General features: G+C 62.4%; 1 protein-coding gene across 1 annotated transcript; it reads left to right on the top strand.

Annotated features, from left to right (window-relative positions):
• Nucleotides 1-385: 385 nt before the first annotated feature.
• Nucleotides 386-15,899, top strand: PPP1R9B (protein phosphatase 1 regulatory subunit 9B). Its single transcript, XM_047708079.1, has 10 exons — nucleotides 386-2,280; nucleotides 6,164-6,296; nucleotides 7,523-7,643; nucleotides 9,445-9,549; nucleotides 10,642-10,777; nucleotides 11,385-11,537; nucleotides 11,627-11,680; nucleotides 14,037-14,266; nucleotides 14,605-14,701; nucleotides 14,902-15,899. Exons 1-10 carry the CDS (start codon nucleotides 904-906, stop codon nucleotides 14,953-14,955), a joined length of 2,460 nt encoding a protein of 819 aa, XP_047564035.1. The 5' UTR covers nucleotides 386-903; the 3' UTR covers nucleotides 14,956-15,899.
• The last annotated feature ends 265 nt before the right edge of the window (nucleotides 15,900-16,164 follow it).

Raw genomic sequence — 16,164 nt, 5'->3', positions numbered from 1 at the left:
CTCCCTTCCCATTTGGGTAGGAGAAGGGCCCACACTGAGACCACTGGGGCTGGCATGCCTCCCCTAATATTTGGTGGGGCTGTGCTTTTGTGGGTTGTGAGGAGCCGCAGTCAGAGGTTGGGTTGGAAGGGCTGAAGAGGACAGGCCAGGACCGGGGGGTCAGCGTCAGGCAGTCGGAGAGGGACGGGCAGCGGAGGGGATCCATTCCGGAGGAGGGGAAGGGGAGGGCTCACAGACTCCGGCCCCGGAAATCCGATCCCTTTAGGACCCAGAGGTGCCAGTCCCCCAGCGGCGGCGGCGAGAAGGGCAGCCGCTTGGTGTCGGGCAGCCGCCGCTCCGGCAGAGCCAGAGAAAGACCGAGGCTCGGGGCGCGGGGGGGAGGGAGGGAGGGAGGGTGGCGCGGCGGCAGAGCGGCCCGGGCCGGCCGAGCAGCCATGGGCGCCGGGGTGCCGGGCCCCCCGAGAGCCGAGGCCCCCGGCCGGGGTGGGGGACGCCCGGGCTGCCAGCCCCGCTGACACCGCCTCGGACGATGTGAGCCGGCGCCTCCGCCGCTGCTTCGCGGGCAGGGCGCGCGGTCCCACCGGCCCCGGCCGCCGCTTCTCTAATTTGGGTGGGGGCGACCGTAGCAGGCCGCTCGGGCTCTGAAAGAGGGGCTGGCTGTCTGTGGCAGCTGGATTGGGGGAGGCGACCCACACAGGGCGCTCGGCGATTTTTTTTATTCCTTTTTTTTTTTTTTTTAAGCGGGGTTAACTGTTTTTGGCAGCTCGGTTTGGGGGGAGCCTAAAAAAGGCCTTCCGGGGTTTCTTTTCGGGGGGGGGAGGGGGCGGTGGTCCCGACTTGGCCAGCCGCCTGTTGGAGGGGGGGAGCGGGAAGCGAGGGGATGCTCCCCCGTCTCCCCCCACCATGATGAAGACGGAGCCGCGGGGGCCCGGGGGTCCCCTCCGGAGCGCCTCCCCGCACCGCAGCGCCTACGAGGCGGGCATCCAGGCGCTGAAGCCGCCCGAAGCGCCCGGGCCCGACGAGGCGCCCAAGGCGGCCCACCACAAGAAATATGGCTCCAACGTCCACCGCATCAAAAGTATGTTCCTGCAGATGGGCACGACGGCGGGGCCGCCGGGCGAGGCGGGCGGCGGCGCGGGCCCCACGGAGGCCCCGCGGGCGCCCGAGCGCGGCGTGCGCCTGTCGCTGCCGCGGGCCAGCAGCCTGAACGAGAACGTGGACCATAGCGCCCTGCTCAAGCTGGGCACCAGCGTGTCGGAGCGCGTGAGCCGCTTCGACTCCAAGCCCGCGCCCTCGGCGCAGCCCGCGCCGCCGCCGCACCCGCCGTCCCGGCTGCAGGAGACGCGGAAGCTGTTCGAACGGAGCGTCCCAGCGGCCGCGGGCAGCGACAAGGAGGCTGTGGCGCGGCGGCTGCTGAGGCAGGAGCGCGCCGGCCTGCAGGACCGGAAGCTGGACGTCGTGGTGCGCTTCAACGGCAGCACCGAGGCGCTGGACAAGCTGGACGCCGACGCCGTGTCCCCGACGGTCAGCCAGCTCAGCGCCGTCTTTGAGAAGGCCGACTCGAGGACCGGCCTCCACCGTGGGCCCGGGCTCCCCAGGGCTGCGGCCGCCGGGGCTCCCCAGGTCAACTCGAAGCTGGTCAGTAAGCGGTCCCGGGTGTTCCAGCCGCCGCCGCCGCCGCCGCCCGCGCCGTCGGGGGATGCGCCGGCCGAGAAGGAACGCGGCCCCGCAGGGCAGCAGCCTCCGCAGCACCGAGTGGCCCCTGCCCGGCCGCCCCCCAAGCCCCGGGAGGTGCGCAAGATTAAGCCCGTGGAGGTGGAGGAGAGCGGGGAGTCGGAGGCCGAGGCGGCGCCCGGGGAGGTGATTCAGGCGGAGGTGACGGTCCACGCGGCCCTGGAGAATGGCAGCGCCTTGGCAACCACTGCCAGCCCCGCGCGCGAGGAGCAGAAGGCCCAGGCGGCCCCCGAGGAGGCCACGGCGACGGTGGCGGCGCCTGAGAGAGGGGTGGGCAACGGCCGGGCCCCGGACTTGGCCCCTGAGGAGGCGGATGAGTCCAAGAAGGAGGACTTTTCGGAGGCGGACTTGGTGGACGTGAGCGCTTACAGTGGGCTGGGGGAGGACTCTGGGGGCAGTGCCCTGGAGGAGGACGACGAAGAAGACGAGGAGGATGGGGAGCCCCCCTACGAGCCCGAGTCGGGGTGCGTGGAGATCCCAGGGCTCTCGGAAGAAGAGGACCCAGCCCCGAGCCGGAAGATCCATTTCAGCACAGCGCCCATCCAAGTAAGTGAGCCCCCCTCCCCGCCCCCGCGCCGCCCCTGCCACGTGCACGTTGTCGCCCCCGCCTCACCAGCCGGGTTTGGCAGGCTGAGTCAGCCCCTGCCACCCAGCCCCCTTCCCAGAAGTTACCACCCCGAGGGGGCGTGGGGGAGTTCCAGCTGTTTGTCAGAAGGGGACGATTTTCAGGCCCGAGATGAGGGCGGCCTGCCCTGACCTGTCCTCAGGTTCCTCTGATGCCTCGCCCTGGCTCTGCGGCACCCACATCCTGGGACACCTGCTTCCCCTTCCTCTCCCAGGCGCTCTTTCTCCAGAGGCTAGGGCTTGGGTGGTTGGAAGGCGTGTGTGTGTGTGTGTGTGTGTGTGTGTCCCCTCAGGAGACCCTCCCCACATTGGTCCTTACTCCACTGGGGGGGAGAGATGGGGGAGCTTAGGAACACCCCCTGCGTTTCCCCTATAGAGGAGGGAGGAGCCAAGAACTTCCTAAAACGAAGGTGTAGGGGACCAACCCTCCTCGGTCCTATCTGTAGCCCCCACCCCAAGTTTGCAGAAGTGAAAGAGGGAAGCAGATCTTTGAGGGTGAGCTGAGCTGGGGCCATGTGACTGGGGGTGGGGGAAAGGCCTGGCACTGGGGCCCTGTTCCCTGGGGTCTGTGCTGGGCCAGCTGGGGAGGTGGAGGTGTTGGGTTCAGCAGGCAGCAGGCCCCTGGCCTGGCTCATGAAGGGGCTGGGCCTCGGGCAGGGGCAGGGCACCGGAGAGAGGGGTGGGGCTGGGAAAGCCCCCAGGATGCCTGGCAGCTGCCCACATACCTTTGCTCTTGGCTGCTGGGTAGGGCAGACCTCCCATGGCCTTGGCGAACTCCAAGTGCTCTTGCCACATTCTCTGGGTGCCCTGAAAGATGGATGGGAGCTGCCCCCTTTGGGGGTCTCAGTGTCCGCATCCCCACCAGCAGTCTTAGCAGTTGGTCTGTGGCTTGTGCCAGTGCCCCGAGATGCTCACAACAGTGCCGATGCGGGGGGGGGGGGGGGCATTCCCGGGAAGAACTAAGAGCCCTAGGTCACCCCTGCTTCCTGCCACCCTCCAGTCTTGGCTGGCACATCTAGCCTAGATAGCCCTTTCTCAGTGCCCCAGGCTGCCCAGCACCAGCTTGGCTGCACGGGGTTGTCCAGGCCCTAGACTCTCCTAGGCCTGGACCCTGCCTTTATCCCTCCCCAGCCAAGTCCTTGTCTGTTTGCTCAAAGTTTCCATAACTGCTTCTGGACACCGAGGCTGCCCACGATTCTTCCCAGCCCTCCTAGAACATCAGCGGCTGCCCGGCTCCCCGCCCCCGCCCCAGCAGAGGCCTGAAAAGGTGCTACTCCCGCTAGGCCAGCACTCCCCCTTCTGGGGCTGTGACCTTACAAGTCCTTTCTCTGCCCTCCCTGTCCTGACAGCTAAGGAACCCTGGATGGAATTGAGGATGAGGGTGTTTCTTGGGATCTGAGGAGGAGGTGGGGACCACTGAGGGAATCAGGACCCCCCAACCCCCAATCCCAACCAGCACCACCATGACCAGTTCTCTGAGCAGCCTGATCAGAGATGGAGTTTGGTTTTTCAGTCCTGGGCCTTTGACTGTCTATATTTGACACCTTACCCTGATTTTTGGGTAAAAATAGCACATGATTCGGAGCAGTGCTCCCCAACTCCCTGGTGACTGCTGCTCACAGGAGTGTGGGAGCCAGTGGTCTGTGGTGCCTCCTTGGTGTGTCTGACTTTTGACTTTGCTGGGGATTTCCTTCTCCCCACCCTGGACAGTGGGTCCCCGTTTTTCCCCCTTCCGGCCCCCCACCCTGTGTTGATGCGGATTCCTGGGTCTGGTGCCCTGCGGATGACCCAGTTGTTGCCTTTATGGCGTCTTCTGCGGAGGATAGAGAGCCCAATTCCATGTTGTCACTTGGGGCAGGGGACTGGGCACAAGCCACCGATAGGCTGGGCACATCATGGTGGGCAACGTGAGGGGTGGTCTGGGGCCTCAGAGCCATAGTCCTGCAAGGGGCAGGGTTTGATCAGCTGAGAAGAGAGGGGCGGGCAAAGCACAGGGCAGGCTGGGAGGGCATTCTGGAGGTCACAGTGTGTCCTCTGGCTTGTGCACACTCATTGGGGAGGGGTTTTGTTGACCCAGACCACCAGATGCAAAAGCAGGCCAAAGCTGGCTTGCCAGGCCCAGGACCTGAGTGCAAGGGGGACGGAGTCACAGGTGACCGAGCCACCAGGGCTCAGCTGGGTGCAGTCTCACCCTGCCCCACCACTGGCTGAGCCAGGTGACCTTGGCAGTAGACCTGGCATCTTCTACTGTGTGCAGACTGGGTGGCCCCTCCTGCCAGGGGGCGCGGAGGCCAGATGCCCCAGATGTCAGGAGGGCAGTCTGACCCCTGCCCAGCAGGCGAGGAGCTCTAAGGGCCTGCGCTCGGATTTCTCTGCTGTCGTGAAATCGAGGGCAGTGAGTGAAGTGACCACACAGGCCCTTCCCAGCCACACTTCTCATCTTGTGAAAGCCCACCGGGGAGAGGCTCGGGTGAGGGGGACTGGGAGATGACACCGGGTGAACCCAGACAAAGGCTGGGACACAAGTCTGCTGCCTGCGACGGTGCCCATGGACCTGCTCCTAGAGGACAGGGAGCCCCAGCAGGGGCCTTGGGGACACGGTGCTCCACTCCAGCTGCTCAGGCCTCAGTCCTGGCTGTCTGATAGAGCTGCCCACCCCTTCCTCGCGCCTGCTTGGCTCCAAGTGGTGCCAACCTGTCGCTGCAGGCAGCGAAGCGTGAACATGTCATGGTACCCCAAATGGCACTCATTAACCTCCCACCGGGGGTACCCCGCCTGGACCCAGAATTAGGCACTCCCCCAGAGCCCCTGCCCTAGTCTCTCTGTTCTGGAGGAGGGTTAGAATTCCTCATCTCGCTGAGAGACCCAGGAAGGAGACAGCAGAGAGACACAGGGGACAACAAGGTAGGGCTGGCCTTGGGGCACCCAGGCAGGCCGGGTTCACTGGGGACAAAGTCAGAGAGGCTGCCTGCTCCCCCAGCTCCTTGCTTTCACTAGGGTCCTGGGCCTCTGGCCTAGGCCTTCTAGTGCACTGGGGATAGGGGCACACCTTGGAGCTGCTTCTCTGGAGGGAAACTGAGGTCTGGCCTTGTAGGCAAGGTCATGTGGGTCTGGCATTCTGCCCCATTCATGTCCTGCACCTCAAGGGGAGGGCTGCCCCTTTCTTGGGGGTGGTGGGGTGGAGGTGACCGTTCCTGCTTCCTTCCACCACCCCAGCCTCAACTTTAGACGTTCAGGTCAGGTGGGTCCTGGGTGCCCCTCCATCTTCCTCTGTTTCTCTCTCTCCTCCTCCCTCTGCTGTCCCCGCATTCACACCCCCTCCCCTCCTCTCCCCATCTGGCCTCCTCCAGGATTTTCTCCATTCTTACTCCCCTCCTCCTCTGCCCCCTGCTCCTGCTCAGCCTGTTCTTTCCACTCTCCTACTGGCTGCGTCTGCCTCTGTCTGGCTCTCTGGGTCCCCATGTTTCCTTCTGCCCCCGTCTCTTGGTCTGCCTCAGACCTGGGGATCTGGCCTCCTGAGTCGGCTTGTTTCTCGAGGATTGCCCTTCCTTTCTTTCTACAGCAGCCACGCTCACACCAGTTGCGGCTGTGGGAGAGAATAATGGTGTAGATGTGGCCAATTTGTCCCTTTCTCCATTGCCCCGTGGGCTGGAGCACCAGAAGGGCCTGCCATCAGAGCTGGGGTCACGTCGGGGCAGGGGGAGGCCTGCAGCAGGACAGGAATGCCGAGGGGTGCCGGGCACCTGCTGTGGCGGCCCCCGGGCCCCAGCTCTGCCCCTGCCTCTGATGAGCAGCCCCTCTGCAGGTGTTCAGCACCTACTCCAACGAGGACTACGACCGGCGCAACGAGGACGTGGACCCCATGGCCGCCTCGGCTGAGTATGAGCTGGAGAAGCGGGTAGAGAGGCTGGAGCTGTTCCCCGTGGAGCTGGAGAAGGGTGAGAGGCTGCAGGAGGCGCAGGGGTCTCCTCTCTGGTGCCAGCCCTGCCCTGGGCCCCTGTCAGCACCGCCAGCCGCGTAGACTCCAGCAGCCAGAGCTGCCGCCACCAACCCCCGCCACACCCTGCGCTCCTGCGAGTGCCAGGTCCCCAGGGCCATGCAGTGAGGGAGCAGCGGTCACGGCTCAGTGTGTCCTTATACACTGTAGTAGGTGCTAGGCAGGGGCGGGAGGGGCACTGAGATAGCACATGGACTCGGGTCACTGGGGTCCCCAAGCAAGTCATGCTTGCGTTGAGCTCTGAAGATGGGAATTGAGGAGAGTGTGTGGGAAAGAGAGGAGGGGCTTGGCGAGATGTTGATCACCGGAGCAAGAAGGACACTCAGGGCCTCACAGACCACGTGGAGGACACTGTTCTCTCACATGGACGGGAAACTGTGGCAAGGCGTGGGCAAGGGATCTGAGAAAGACCACCTCAGGTTGTACTATGGGGAGAAGGGTCCCAAGTGGATGGAGAGAGCCCACGGTGGTGTGGACGAGTTGCTGGCCGTGTGGGGAGTGGGTGTGCTCGAGAGATCCTTGGGAGGTAGAATCTGCAGGAGCTGGTGGTTTTTGGGCTCTGGCCGAGACAGTGAGGGGGGTAGGGAGGAATCCAGGTGACTTGGAGGCCCCAGGCGGGAGTGGCGGCAGGAAGAGCCTGTTGGTGGGGGGAGATAAGAGTTTGGATGTCAGAGCCCATGAGACAGGAGGGGACAGCTCTGGAAAGACGAGCAGGAGGTCTTGGGTCATGGAGACTCCATGGGTGAGTCTGCGTAGAGAAGAACCCCATTGTGGCTACCCCCATGCCATTCCACCCCTCTCTGCCCCTCATCTGTGTATACAGTTGTCTCTAGACCCTGCCACCCCCCCCCTGCTACCCCCACCCCCACCCCAGGCCACCCGCCACACACCCTGTTGCTCATGTGTTCTTGCAAGGGGCAAAGGGCAGGGGGCAAACCAGGAGCTTCCCAGTTGGCTTGGCAAAGATGGGGTGGACGGGACGGTGTCCCTGCCCCGTTGTGGACCTCCCCTAAGTGTGGGGACTGCTGCTTGAGGTCGGGCCGTGCCCTGGGGTGAGGCGGGGGATGGGGGGGGGCCTCTCACTCTGTCCCCTGCAAGCCCTGTCTGGGACGCCTAACCTCACTCTCACCCCCCAACATCCGCCTGTCCCGACTTTCTGCTCCACAGACTCTGAGGGCCTGGGCATCAGCATCATTGGCATGGGGGCCGGGGCGGACATGGGCCTGGAGAAGCTGGGCATCTTCGTGAAGACGGTGACCGAGGGCGGTGCGGCCCACCGGGACGGCAGGTACCCCCTCCCCCACCTCCTGTCTGCTGCAGGCTGCCCATCGAGCGGGGAGGGGCCCCTATCTGTGTGGGGCTCAGGTGTGGGTGGAGCCTTCCAGAGTCATGTGCTGGTCCAGGGGTTGAGGCAGCCAACAAACCCAGTGGGACCCCTGCCCTCGTGGCGCTTACATTCTTTGGAATGTGGGGAGGGGGCTGTGCAGAGGCATCGTATGCCCTGGTTTGGGGCTTGTGTGGGCTGTGGGAGGGAGATCATGGCCCCAGTGTGGCTTCCTGGTGGATACATCTGAACTTTTTTCTTTTTAAATTTTATTTTCACTCAGCAAATACTGAGTCGCTGGCTCTGTGGTGGGGCTGGAGGCAGGCCCAGAGGAGTCAGTGACGACTTCCCTGGCCCTCAGGAAGCATGTGCTGTGGTGAGGCAGACACACATCCAAGTGGACACACAGAAAATGTGGGAAAAGTTTGGTGTGGGGGGGCGTGAAGGCATAAAAAGCAGGACTTGCTCTCTCTGGATAGCAGGGAAGGCTTCCTGGAGGAAGTGATGTTGGCGCTAAGGCCTGAGGATGAGCAGGATGCAGTTAGGTTGAGGGAGTAGAATGTGTGAAAGGTTCCAGGAAGGGGACTGAAAGCAGGCAGGCATGGCCGGAGCCTCGAGAGCAAAGGGGGTGTCCAGGTGTGTGGCCTGCCCACAGGGGAGGCTGCTCCTTGTGTGTGCGCATGTATGAGCACGCAGGTCTGTGTTTGGCCTCTGAGGCTGGAGGGGTCAGAAGGTTCCGGGAGGGCCTCCTGGAGCCCTGGGTAGCCCAGTGACCCCTCTGTGGTCCACTCCACTGCGTATGTGTCAAGGAGGAAAGGGGGAAGGGCTTTGGGGCATCCCCAGGGTTGGTATAAGTTGGCAGTTGGTATCAGAGGTGCCTTGTGGAGGCACTTTCAAACCCAGACCCCCTCCGTATGACAGAGACAATTGGGTGTCCCTGTGGAGCTGGGTGACTTTGGGGTCATGTTGCTAGAGCTTCTGCCTGCTGTGGCCCAGGTGGCATGAGGGGTGGACAAAAGGATGGTGACAGCCAGTGCTCTTTCACTTACCCCCTCCCCCCAGTTTGGACTCCCAGAGCCATTCCTGTGGTCACCTGTTGGCTGTTGGCCGCGTGGGGAGTGTGTGCACATGGGAGAGAGGGCCCGCATGCGGGGCACAAGGGGGAGAGCCACTCACAATAGGCCGTTTCCTCTGCTTCTGCAGAGGAGCCCTGAGAGAAGGCCTGGAGCTCGCAGGGGAGGGTAGTGGAGGAAGGAGATAGCCGGGGTCCTGCCGCCCCCCACCTCTTTCCTTCTGGGGTGGAGAACCAGGGCTTCTGCTGCCGCACCAAGCACATGGTGGGGGCTTTCTCGGGGTGCGGCGAGCACAAGAGTGTGCCATGGGGCTCTCAGGCATCTGGGAGAAAATCTGCAGACCTGTAAGAGGACTGTGTGTCACCTGTGCTTTGGACGTGCGTGGTGGCCATGAATTCTGTGGGTGTCACACTGCTCCGTCGGGTGTGATGGAGGAGGGGACAAGTGTGTGATTATCACAGGAAGTGTGCTTAGTCCCGCCTGCCTGTGTCGGATTTGCTTGCCCAGGTCTCACTGCCCCGTGGTGGGTCTGGCTGATCCCTGACCCTCTGGGCCCATGCACTTTGTGCCAGTTAGACAAAGTGCCAGGACCCAGTGGGGACTGAGCCTCAGCTTTCTGACGGAGGGAGACCACTGCTCCCTCCACTCCCATTCCTGTGGCGGCCCCCCCTAACCAGTGTGGCCTCTCCCAGGATCCAAGTGAATGATCTCCTAGTGGAGGTGGATGGTACAAGTCTGGTTGGAGTGACCCAGAGCTTCGCAGCCTCCGTGCTCCGGAATACCAAGGGTCGAGTGCGGTAAGGGTCGGGAGAGCCCAACTGGGTGGGGAGTGGGAGCAGACTGGAGGCCTGGTCCTCATCCCGCATCCCTGCCCGCCTGCCCACACCCAGACAGGGTTCTAGGTGGTCCACCTCATAGAGGAGCTTCCACGGCCTTCCTGCCTGAAGGAACGGCCGTGCCCACAGCCCCGGCCCACGCCCACCATCCTCTCCCAAGCCCCTGAGTGCTGCTGGCCACCGGCACTCGGGCTTCAAGGCCTGTGGTCTGCTGTGCCTCCAGATTGGCCTCCTTCCCCTGCCTGCCCGTGACCCACTCACTGGAGAACCGGGATGTGCTGGGAGAATGCCAACCAAATTGGGGTCCCCCCACAGGCACTTCATCCTTCCCTCTTCACCAGCTGTGTAATCCTGGGAGGACTCGCCTCCCTGGGGCCTGTCAACCGAGGGAACTGGGTTTGAGGCTCCTTGGGTCGCTCTCTGGCATAACACTCAGGGACCACTCCCTGCCCTCTCCAAAAGGGGCATTGCCCCCAGGAAAGGGTGGTAGAGAGAAACAGGATGTGGGTGGCGGCGGAGAGGAGGGGCTAGTGCCTGGAAGTTCCACTATTTCCTCTCCATCCTAATCTCCACTCACCATCATCCCGCCCCTTCCTGAAGCCTGGAGGTTTGGAGCTCCCACAGGACACCCCGCCACAGCCCCAGGGCAGGGGAATGGGGAAGCAGGCTGCTGGGATGGGTCAGCTGCCCCATCTCCCTGCCTTGTTTTCTACCCTGTGGTGGAGGGAGAGCCCCCGGCCCTGGCAGCCCCTGAGCAGCCCTGGCAGTCCCTGAGTGCCTCTCCCCTGCAGCCCAGCAGGGGGTTTGACTGATCCCACCCCTCCCCCAAACCTGGCAGTGAGGGTTAGTGGGCCTTCTGGCTGTCCAGGGAAGGAAACCCAAGAAGGGCCCCCAGCTTCCCCATTCATTATTAATACTCTCAGGCCTCTGGACTCAGCCATCCCATTTCCCCTCCCTTGGGAGGGTCTGGGTGTGGAGAGGAGAACACCAGCAGGGAGGATGGTATCACCAGCCTAAGACAGAGGCAGGGGGATGACGCTTGTGCCCCTTCAGGTTTATGATTGGCCGGGAGCGTCCAGGCGAGCAGAGCGAGGTGGCCCAGCTAATTCAACAGACCCTGGAACAGGAGCGATGGCAGCGGGAGATGATGGAGCAGAGATACGCCCAGTACGGGGAGGACGACGAGGAGGTAGGGACTCCCGTCCTGGCTGGCATTATCATCGCCCCCTGGTGGCTGGACGGAGCATTACACCCATCCTGCCTCTGCCGCTTTCCCAAGCCTCCTGAAGGAGGCCAGGACACCTTGCCTTATCCTGGGGGAGTCCCCAGACTGAGGGAGGAGATACAGACCCTTCCTTCAAAGAGCCCTTAGTCTGACGGGCGAGTCATACTCTGTCTTCAGAGAGCCTTCCTGTTCCTACAAAAAGACACGGTTCTCTCAGAGTTCCTGCTCTGAGGGGAAGGCATGGCCTCTACCCTCCGGGGAACTAATCTGAAGGAGGCAGCTCCAGACCTCAGAGGACCCACAGCGTGAGGGGGGAAAAGTACAGGCTCTTTCTTCAGGGGTCCCAGTCTCATGGGGGAACTACCTGTGCCTTCAGGGGACTCCCTGGGCTCTTGGGGTAAGACAGACCACGCTACCGGGGTGGCCCCAGCTTGATGGGGGAGGCGTGACCCACAGCCCTGAGTAGCTCCCAGTCTGACGCGGACGGACTGTGGCCAGTCTAAGCCCTGCTCGTCAGGGCTCAGGGAGGCTGAGGTGGGCAGGTCACACAGCCTCCACGCTCCCTTTGCAGACAGGAGAATATGCCACCGACGAAGATGAGGAGCTGAGTCCCACGTTCCCGGGTGGCGAGATGGCCATCGAGGTGTTTGAGCTGGCGGAAAACGAGGATGCCTTGTCCCCTGTGGACATGGAGCCCGAGAAGCTGGTGCACAAGTTCAAGGAGGTGGGAAGAGGGGGGTCACTGGGGTGGCGGAGGGCAGAGGTGGGCCTTGACCCAGCCAGAGCCAAGTGCCTGCCTCTCTGCCCCCACAGCTCCAGATCAAGCATGCCGTGACTGAGGCAGAGATCCAGCAGCTGAAAAGGAAGGTAAGAATGAGGGGGCATGAGGGCTGGGGGGATAGCCCCCCCCCCCGCCCCAGCCTCACCCCTGCAGACACTGGCACTGTCGGTCACCCACAGAGACACAGAACAAGCTCCTCTGAGGCAGGGGAGCCTAGTGTTAAAACCTTGAGCTCTGGACGCCTGTGTGCCACCATCCGCTTGCTGCTCTGGGCCTCAGTCTCCCGCCCCATGGAATGGGATGGTAACAGTGCGTTCCATTGTGAGAATTCAATGAGATAACGCGTATGAAATCCTTGGCAGAGCACCTGGTTTGTAAAAGGTGCTGAATAAGAAGTCAAGCTATCAGCTGCTAGACCAAGGGACACCAGGTCACCGTAGATGTCCTCCCACTCTGGCTGTCCCACACCCGTCCTCTACAAGCAGGCCCAGCAATCATTGTAAACTACCCAGATACACTGACCCATGCCAGCATGGACCCCAGGCCTGCTCGCCAAGATGTCTGGAGACACCCGCTCCGTGTCACATGGAGACAGCGGACCCAGGCCTCGCATGACACGATATCCGGGAGCAGCAGCCCAGACACGTAGAGACGTAGACCCCTTCTTCTTCCATCGGCTGTGAAACACACGGGCATAGCCGTCTCTCTGGAAGAGTGTCACAGGCCTTGCGCATTCTCGTGGAGGGGCCGGTGCTGACCCTCCCAGATGGGGACGCTCCTGACACACAGAAACACGTGTATGTGCCACGCACTGACACTGGAAGCATGTTGGGGGCTCGCCAGCATGCTGATCTGCACACTTTCTGTTACGCCCTGCATTGGACCCCTGCTGGGCCTGGACACGAGGCGTCCCAACTGCCACAGGGCTTCCGGTGTAGCAGGGACAGACAGCTCGTGAGGGCTGCACGGCCATGGCCCACCCACCAAATGGAGACAGGCAAGGTCACAGCTGAGCCTTGGTGGGAGGGGCCAAGCAGGGGTTAGTGACTGAGGCTGAGGAAGGGCACCCCTGCCCCTGGTGGGGGAGAGGCTGAGCCTGGAGGAGGCCCTGGAGGAAGCTGGCTGTGGCTGCCATTCCTGTGGGGACCAGGTGGGGGCTGTGGCTGGCAGGGTCGGGACTCCCCACAAAGGACTCTGGCTTTGGTCTTCCACTCAGAGGCCCTGGCGGTGTCCTGGGGGGGATGGTGGCTGGGGTTGCCTGGAGGGCAGGCAGGGGGTATGGAGAGGAAAGGCAGGTTGGAGCTGGTTTCTGAAGTTGAGATGATAGGCACGCTCCTGGGTGGTTGCAGAGCGGGAAGGGGGTGGGGGGGGGGTCAAAAGCCTGTTCCTCCTTTTTGACTTGTAGACACTGCCTGCCAAGTGCCACGCACCACTCCCATCCCTGCAGGGCGCAGAAGCCAATTTGATCCCTGCCCTTGTGTAGCTTAGTGCGCTTGTTGCTGTCCGGACCCTTATCAGTGGACATGGGGCTCTGCAGGAGAGCACAGAGCTGCTGAGCTCCTAGAGCAGGGGAGGAGGGGCTGATCCAGCCAGCGGGCTATGTGCGGAAGGGGATGGTGCTGGAGGACATCACAGGAGACTTCTCCGGGGAAGTGATGCACTGAACCGAGAGTGGAGGGCTGAGCTGGTGGGAACTATTGAGCATGGGGTGGGAAGGGAGGACGGTGGGGACATTACAGGTAGAGGGAATGGCATGGGCAAAGGCCCTATGGCCAGAGGGAACCGGGCAGTTCTCAGGGTCTGCGGGAAGGCCCAAGTGTCTGGGGCACAGACAGCAAGTGGCATTTGCAGCCCATGAGGTTGGATGACAAGCTGAGTGCCAGTGTGGCAGTGAGATCATGGAAAGGAGGACTAGGTTTGTGCAGGTGGGGTTGGGTTTGGGGCATGGTGCCTGTGAGGAGCTGGGAGACAAGGTGGGAGAGGAGCCAGGATTGTGGAGGAAGCCACAGAGACAGGGACTGGTCAGCAGAGCCAGAGCAGCAGAGGGGACAGAGGGCAATGGTGACCCTCCTCTGGCCTGCCCTTTCGCCTGTACCATCTTCCTGGAGCCCTGTGAGCTTGGCAAGGCAGGGATAGGTCCCATTTCACAGATGGGAAGACTGAGGCTTAAGACAGAAGTTGCCTTGCCCCAGGTCACAGAGTCAGTGACTAATCTGGGCCTCTTGCCCGATAGAGTGTGCTACAGTGTGGGGGTCCTGGCTGGGGGCTCTGCGGCTGAGCCCCCACTTCTTCCCTCTCCAGCTTTTAGCTCTTAGGCTCAGCCAAGGAGAGTTAGCTGTTGGAGGGGGAGTGGGCTCCCCATCAGTGGGAGTCATCCAGATGGGGGCGCTCCTCAGCTCCCTGTGGCCACCTCCAGTCCATAGCCTCTCCTTCCTCCCTCAGCTGCAGAGCCTAGAGCAGGAGAAGGGACGGTGGCGGGTGGAAAAGGCCCAGCTGGAGCAGAGCGTGGAGGAGAACAAGGAACGCATGGAAAAGCTGGAGGGCTACTGGGGCGAGGCCCAGAGCCTGTGCCAAGCTGTGGACGAGCACCTGCGGGAGACCCAGGCCCAGTACCAGGCCCTGGAGCGCAAGTACAGCAAGGCCAAGCGCCTCATCAAGGACTACCAGCAGAAGTACGTGGTCAGGGGGCTGGGAGTGGGGGGGTCCTGGCCCTGGGAGGACTGAGAGGCCATTAGTGGCAGCCCCTCCCCACCTCCAGCTGAGTTAGGGAGGCAAGGAGCACAGAAGTTAGAGGGCCCCGTGGTGGGGGTACCTGGGCCCAGAACGACAGCAGGGAAGCCAGCACAGTCAGGCCCAAGAGGCTTTGGGAAGAGCTGGGGCCTCCCCACCTAAATAAGAGGGACAGAGCTGCCCAGGTGGGGCTGAGGACAGGGCTGAGGATCCTGAGACTCCTTGGATGGAAGTCAGACTCTACACTGTTACCAACAGTGTGTCCCTTCCTAATCTCTAGGGAGATCGAGTTCCTGAAAAAGGAGACCGCACAGCGCCGGGTTCTGGAAGAGTCAGAGCTGGCTAGGAAGGAGGAGATGGACAAGCTCCTGGATAAGGTAGGCTCAGGGTGCCCTGGGGGCAGAGGCCTATGGAGGGTGCAGCAGAGAAGCCCCCCTTTAGTCCCTTCTCTGTGCATCCTGGGGGGAGAGAGGGAGTCATGCTGTTGGCTCAGGGTCATGTCCCTATTAGGGGGTCAGAACGGGCAGGGCCCCTGCCTGGTATCCAGGCCTGACCCCCTCTCCCTTTTGTTTGCCAGATCTCAGAACTGGAAGGAAACCTGCAAACACTGAGGAATTCCAATTCTACTTAACAGGAATCATTCCTTGACCGGACAATAATTAATCCCCTCCTGTTGTCCACCCTCCCCTGTCCTCAATACTTCACCCCGCCCCCTACCAGCCTGGGGACAGGTGCCCCGACTTCCCCACCCTCCACCCCACCTCCCCCAGCTTCAGGGACCAGAGGGCCTGGGCAGACAGAGGTGGCTGGAAGGACGGCCTCCTTCTTGCCCTATGGGGCTGAGGCACAGAGGCCAAGGGACGTGAGGGTTGGCCTGGGTGGTGGATGGACACAAGGACCTGCAGACCATACTGCCAGACTTTACAACCTCCAGCCTTTGTCTCTGGACTGGAATGGGGCTGGGGGCTCTCCCAGCATCTCACCACCTGGAGGCTGCTCCCTGCCCACGGGGCTCCTAGGTGGCCCCTGGGTCTCTTGACTTGAGATTCTACCTTCTTGGCCCTTTCCCTGTCCCCCATCATTGTGCTGTCTCTGTTGCATTCTGACCCTCCCGCTGGGAGGGGCTGCCTCCACACCTCCCCCAATCCTGGTCCCCCCACCCAGGAGGGATAGAGCCCACCCTTGAGCCTGGAGGCTGGGCCTGGCCCTGCACTGATTTCTCATGCACCCTTCAGGAAAAGGGGAGAGTCCAGGACACCTGGTTCCCAGCTCCCCCTTTCTTGGGGCAGCAGCCCTCAATTTTTCCTTGTGCCTCCCCACCCCCAGGTGCCAAATAGCCATAACCTCCTCCTCCTCCTGGAACTGTTCTGTGGCCTCCCTGGGCTCCAGGTTTCCTGGCCAAGCCTGGGAAGGCTAGGGAGGAGAGGTCAGCTTAGGGGGCCTGGCTACAGAGCCCTTGGTCGTAGGCAAGGGGAATATTTCCCACTGGAGAGCCAGGCCCTGCCCTGCCCAGGGCCACACCTGGAAGCCTTGTACTAACATCGCAAATTCAGCCTCACTGAGCCCACACCCACAATTTTCCAAGGTTTTGACTGGAGGGCAAAATTTTACTACTACTCATCTTTTTGGAGACCAGGGCTGCCCTACTGGCAGCCTGCTTTCTAAGTGAAATCCGCTCCGTTTCCCCACTTTAACCCCAAATTGGGGCTTGGACCAAGGGAGGTGAGACACCCCCCCCCAGGTCCCCTCCCCATTCAGGATCCATCTCTCATATTGCCTCTTCCTCCTGCCCTTGCCCCAGACTGGATTTTTGTTCATTTTTTAAAAACAGACAGCCCCC

Source organism: Lutra lutra, chromosome 16, assembly GCF_902655055.1.
Source record: "Lutra lutra chromosome 16, mLutLut1.2, whole genome shotgun sequence".
Taxonomy (NCBI): Eukaryota; Metazoa; Chordata; class Mammalia; order Carnivora; family Mustelidae; genus Lutra; species Lutra lutra.
This window is presented reverse-complemented; position numbering and strand designations above follow the sequence as displayed.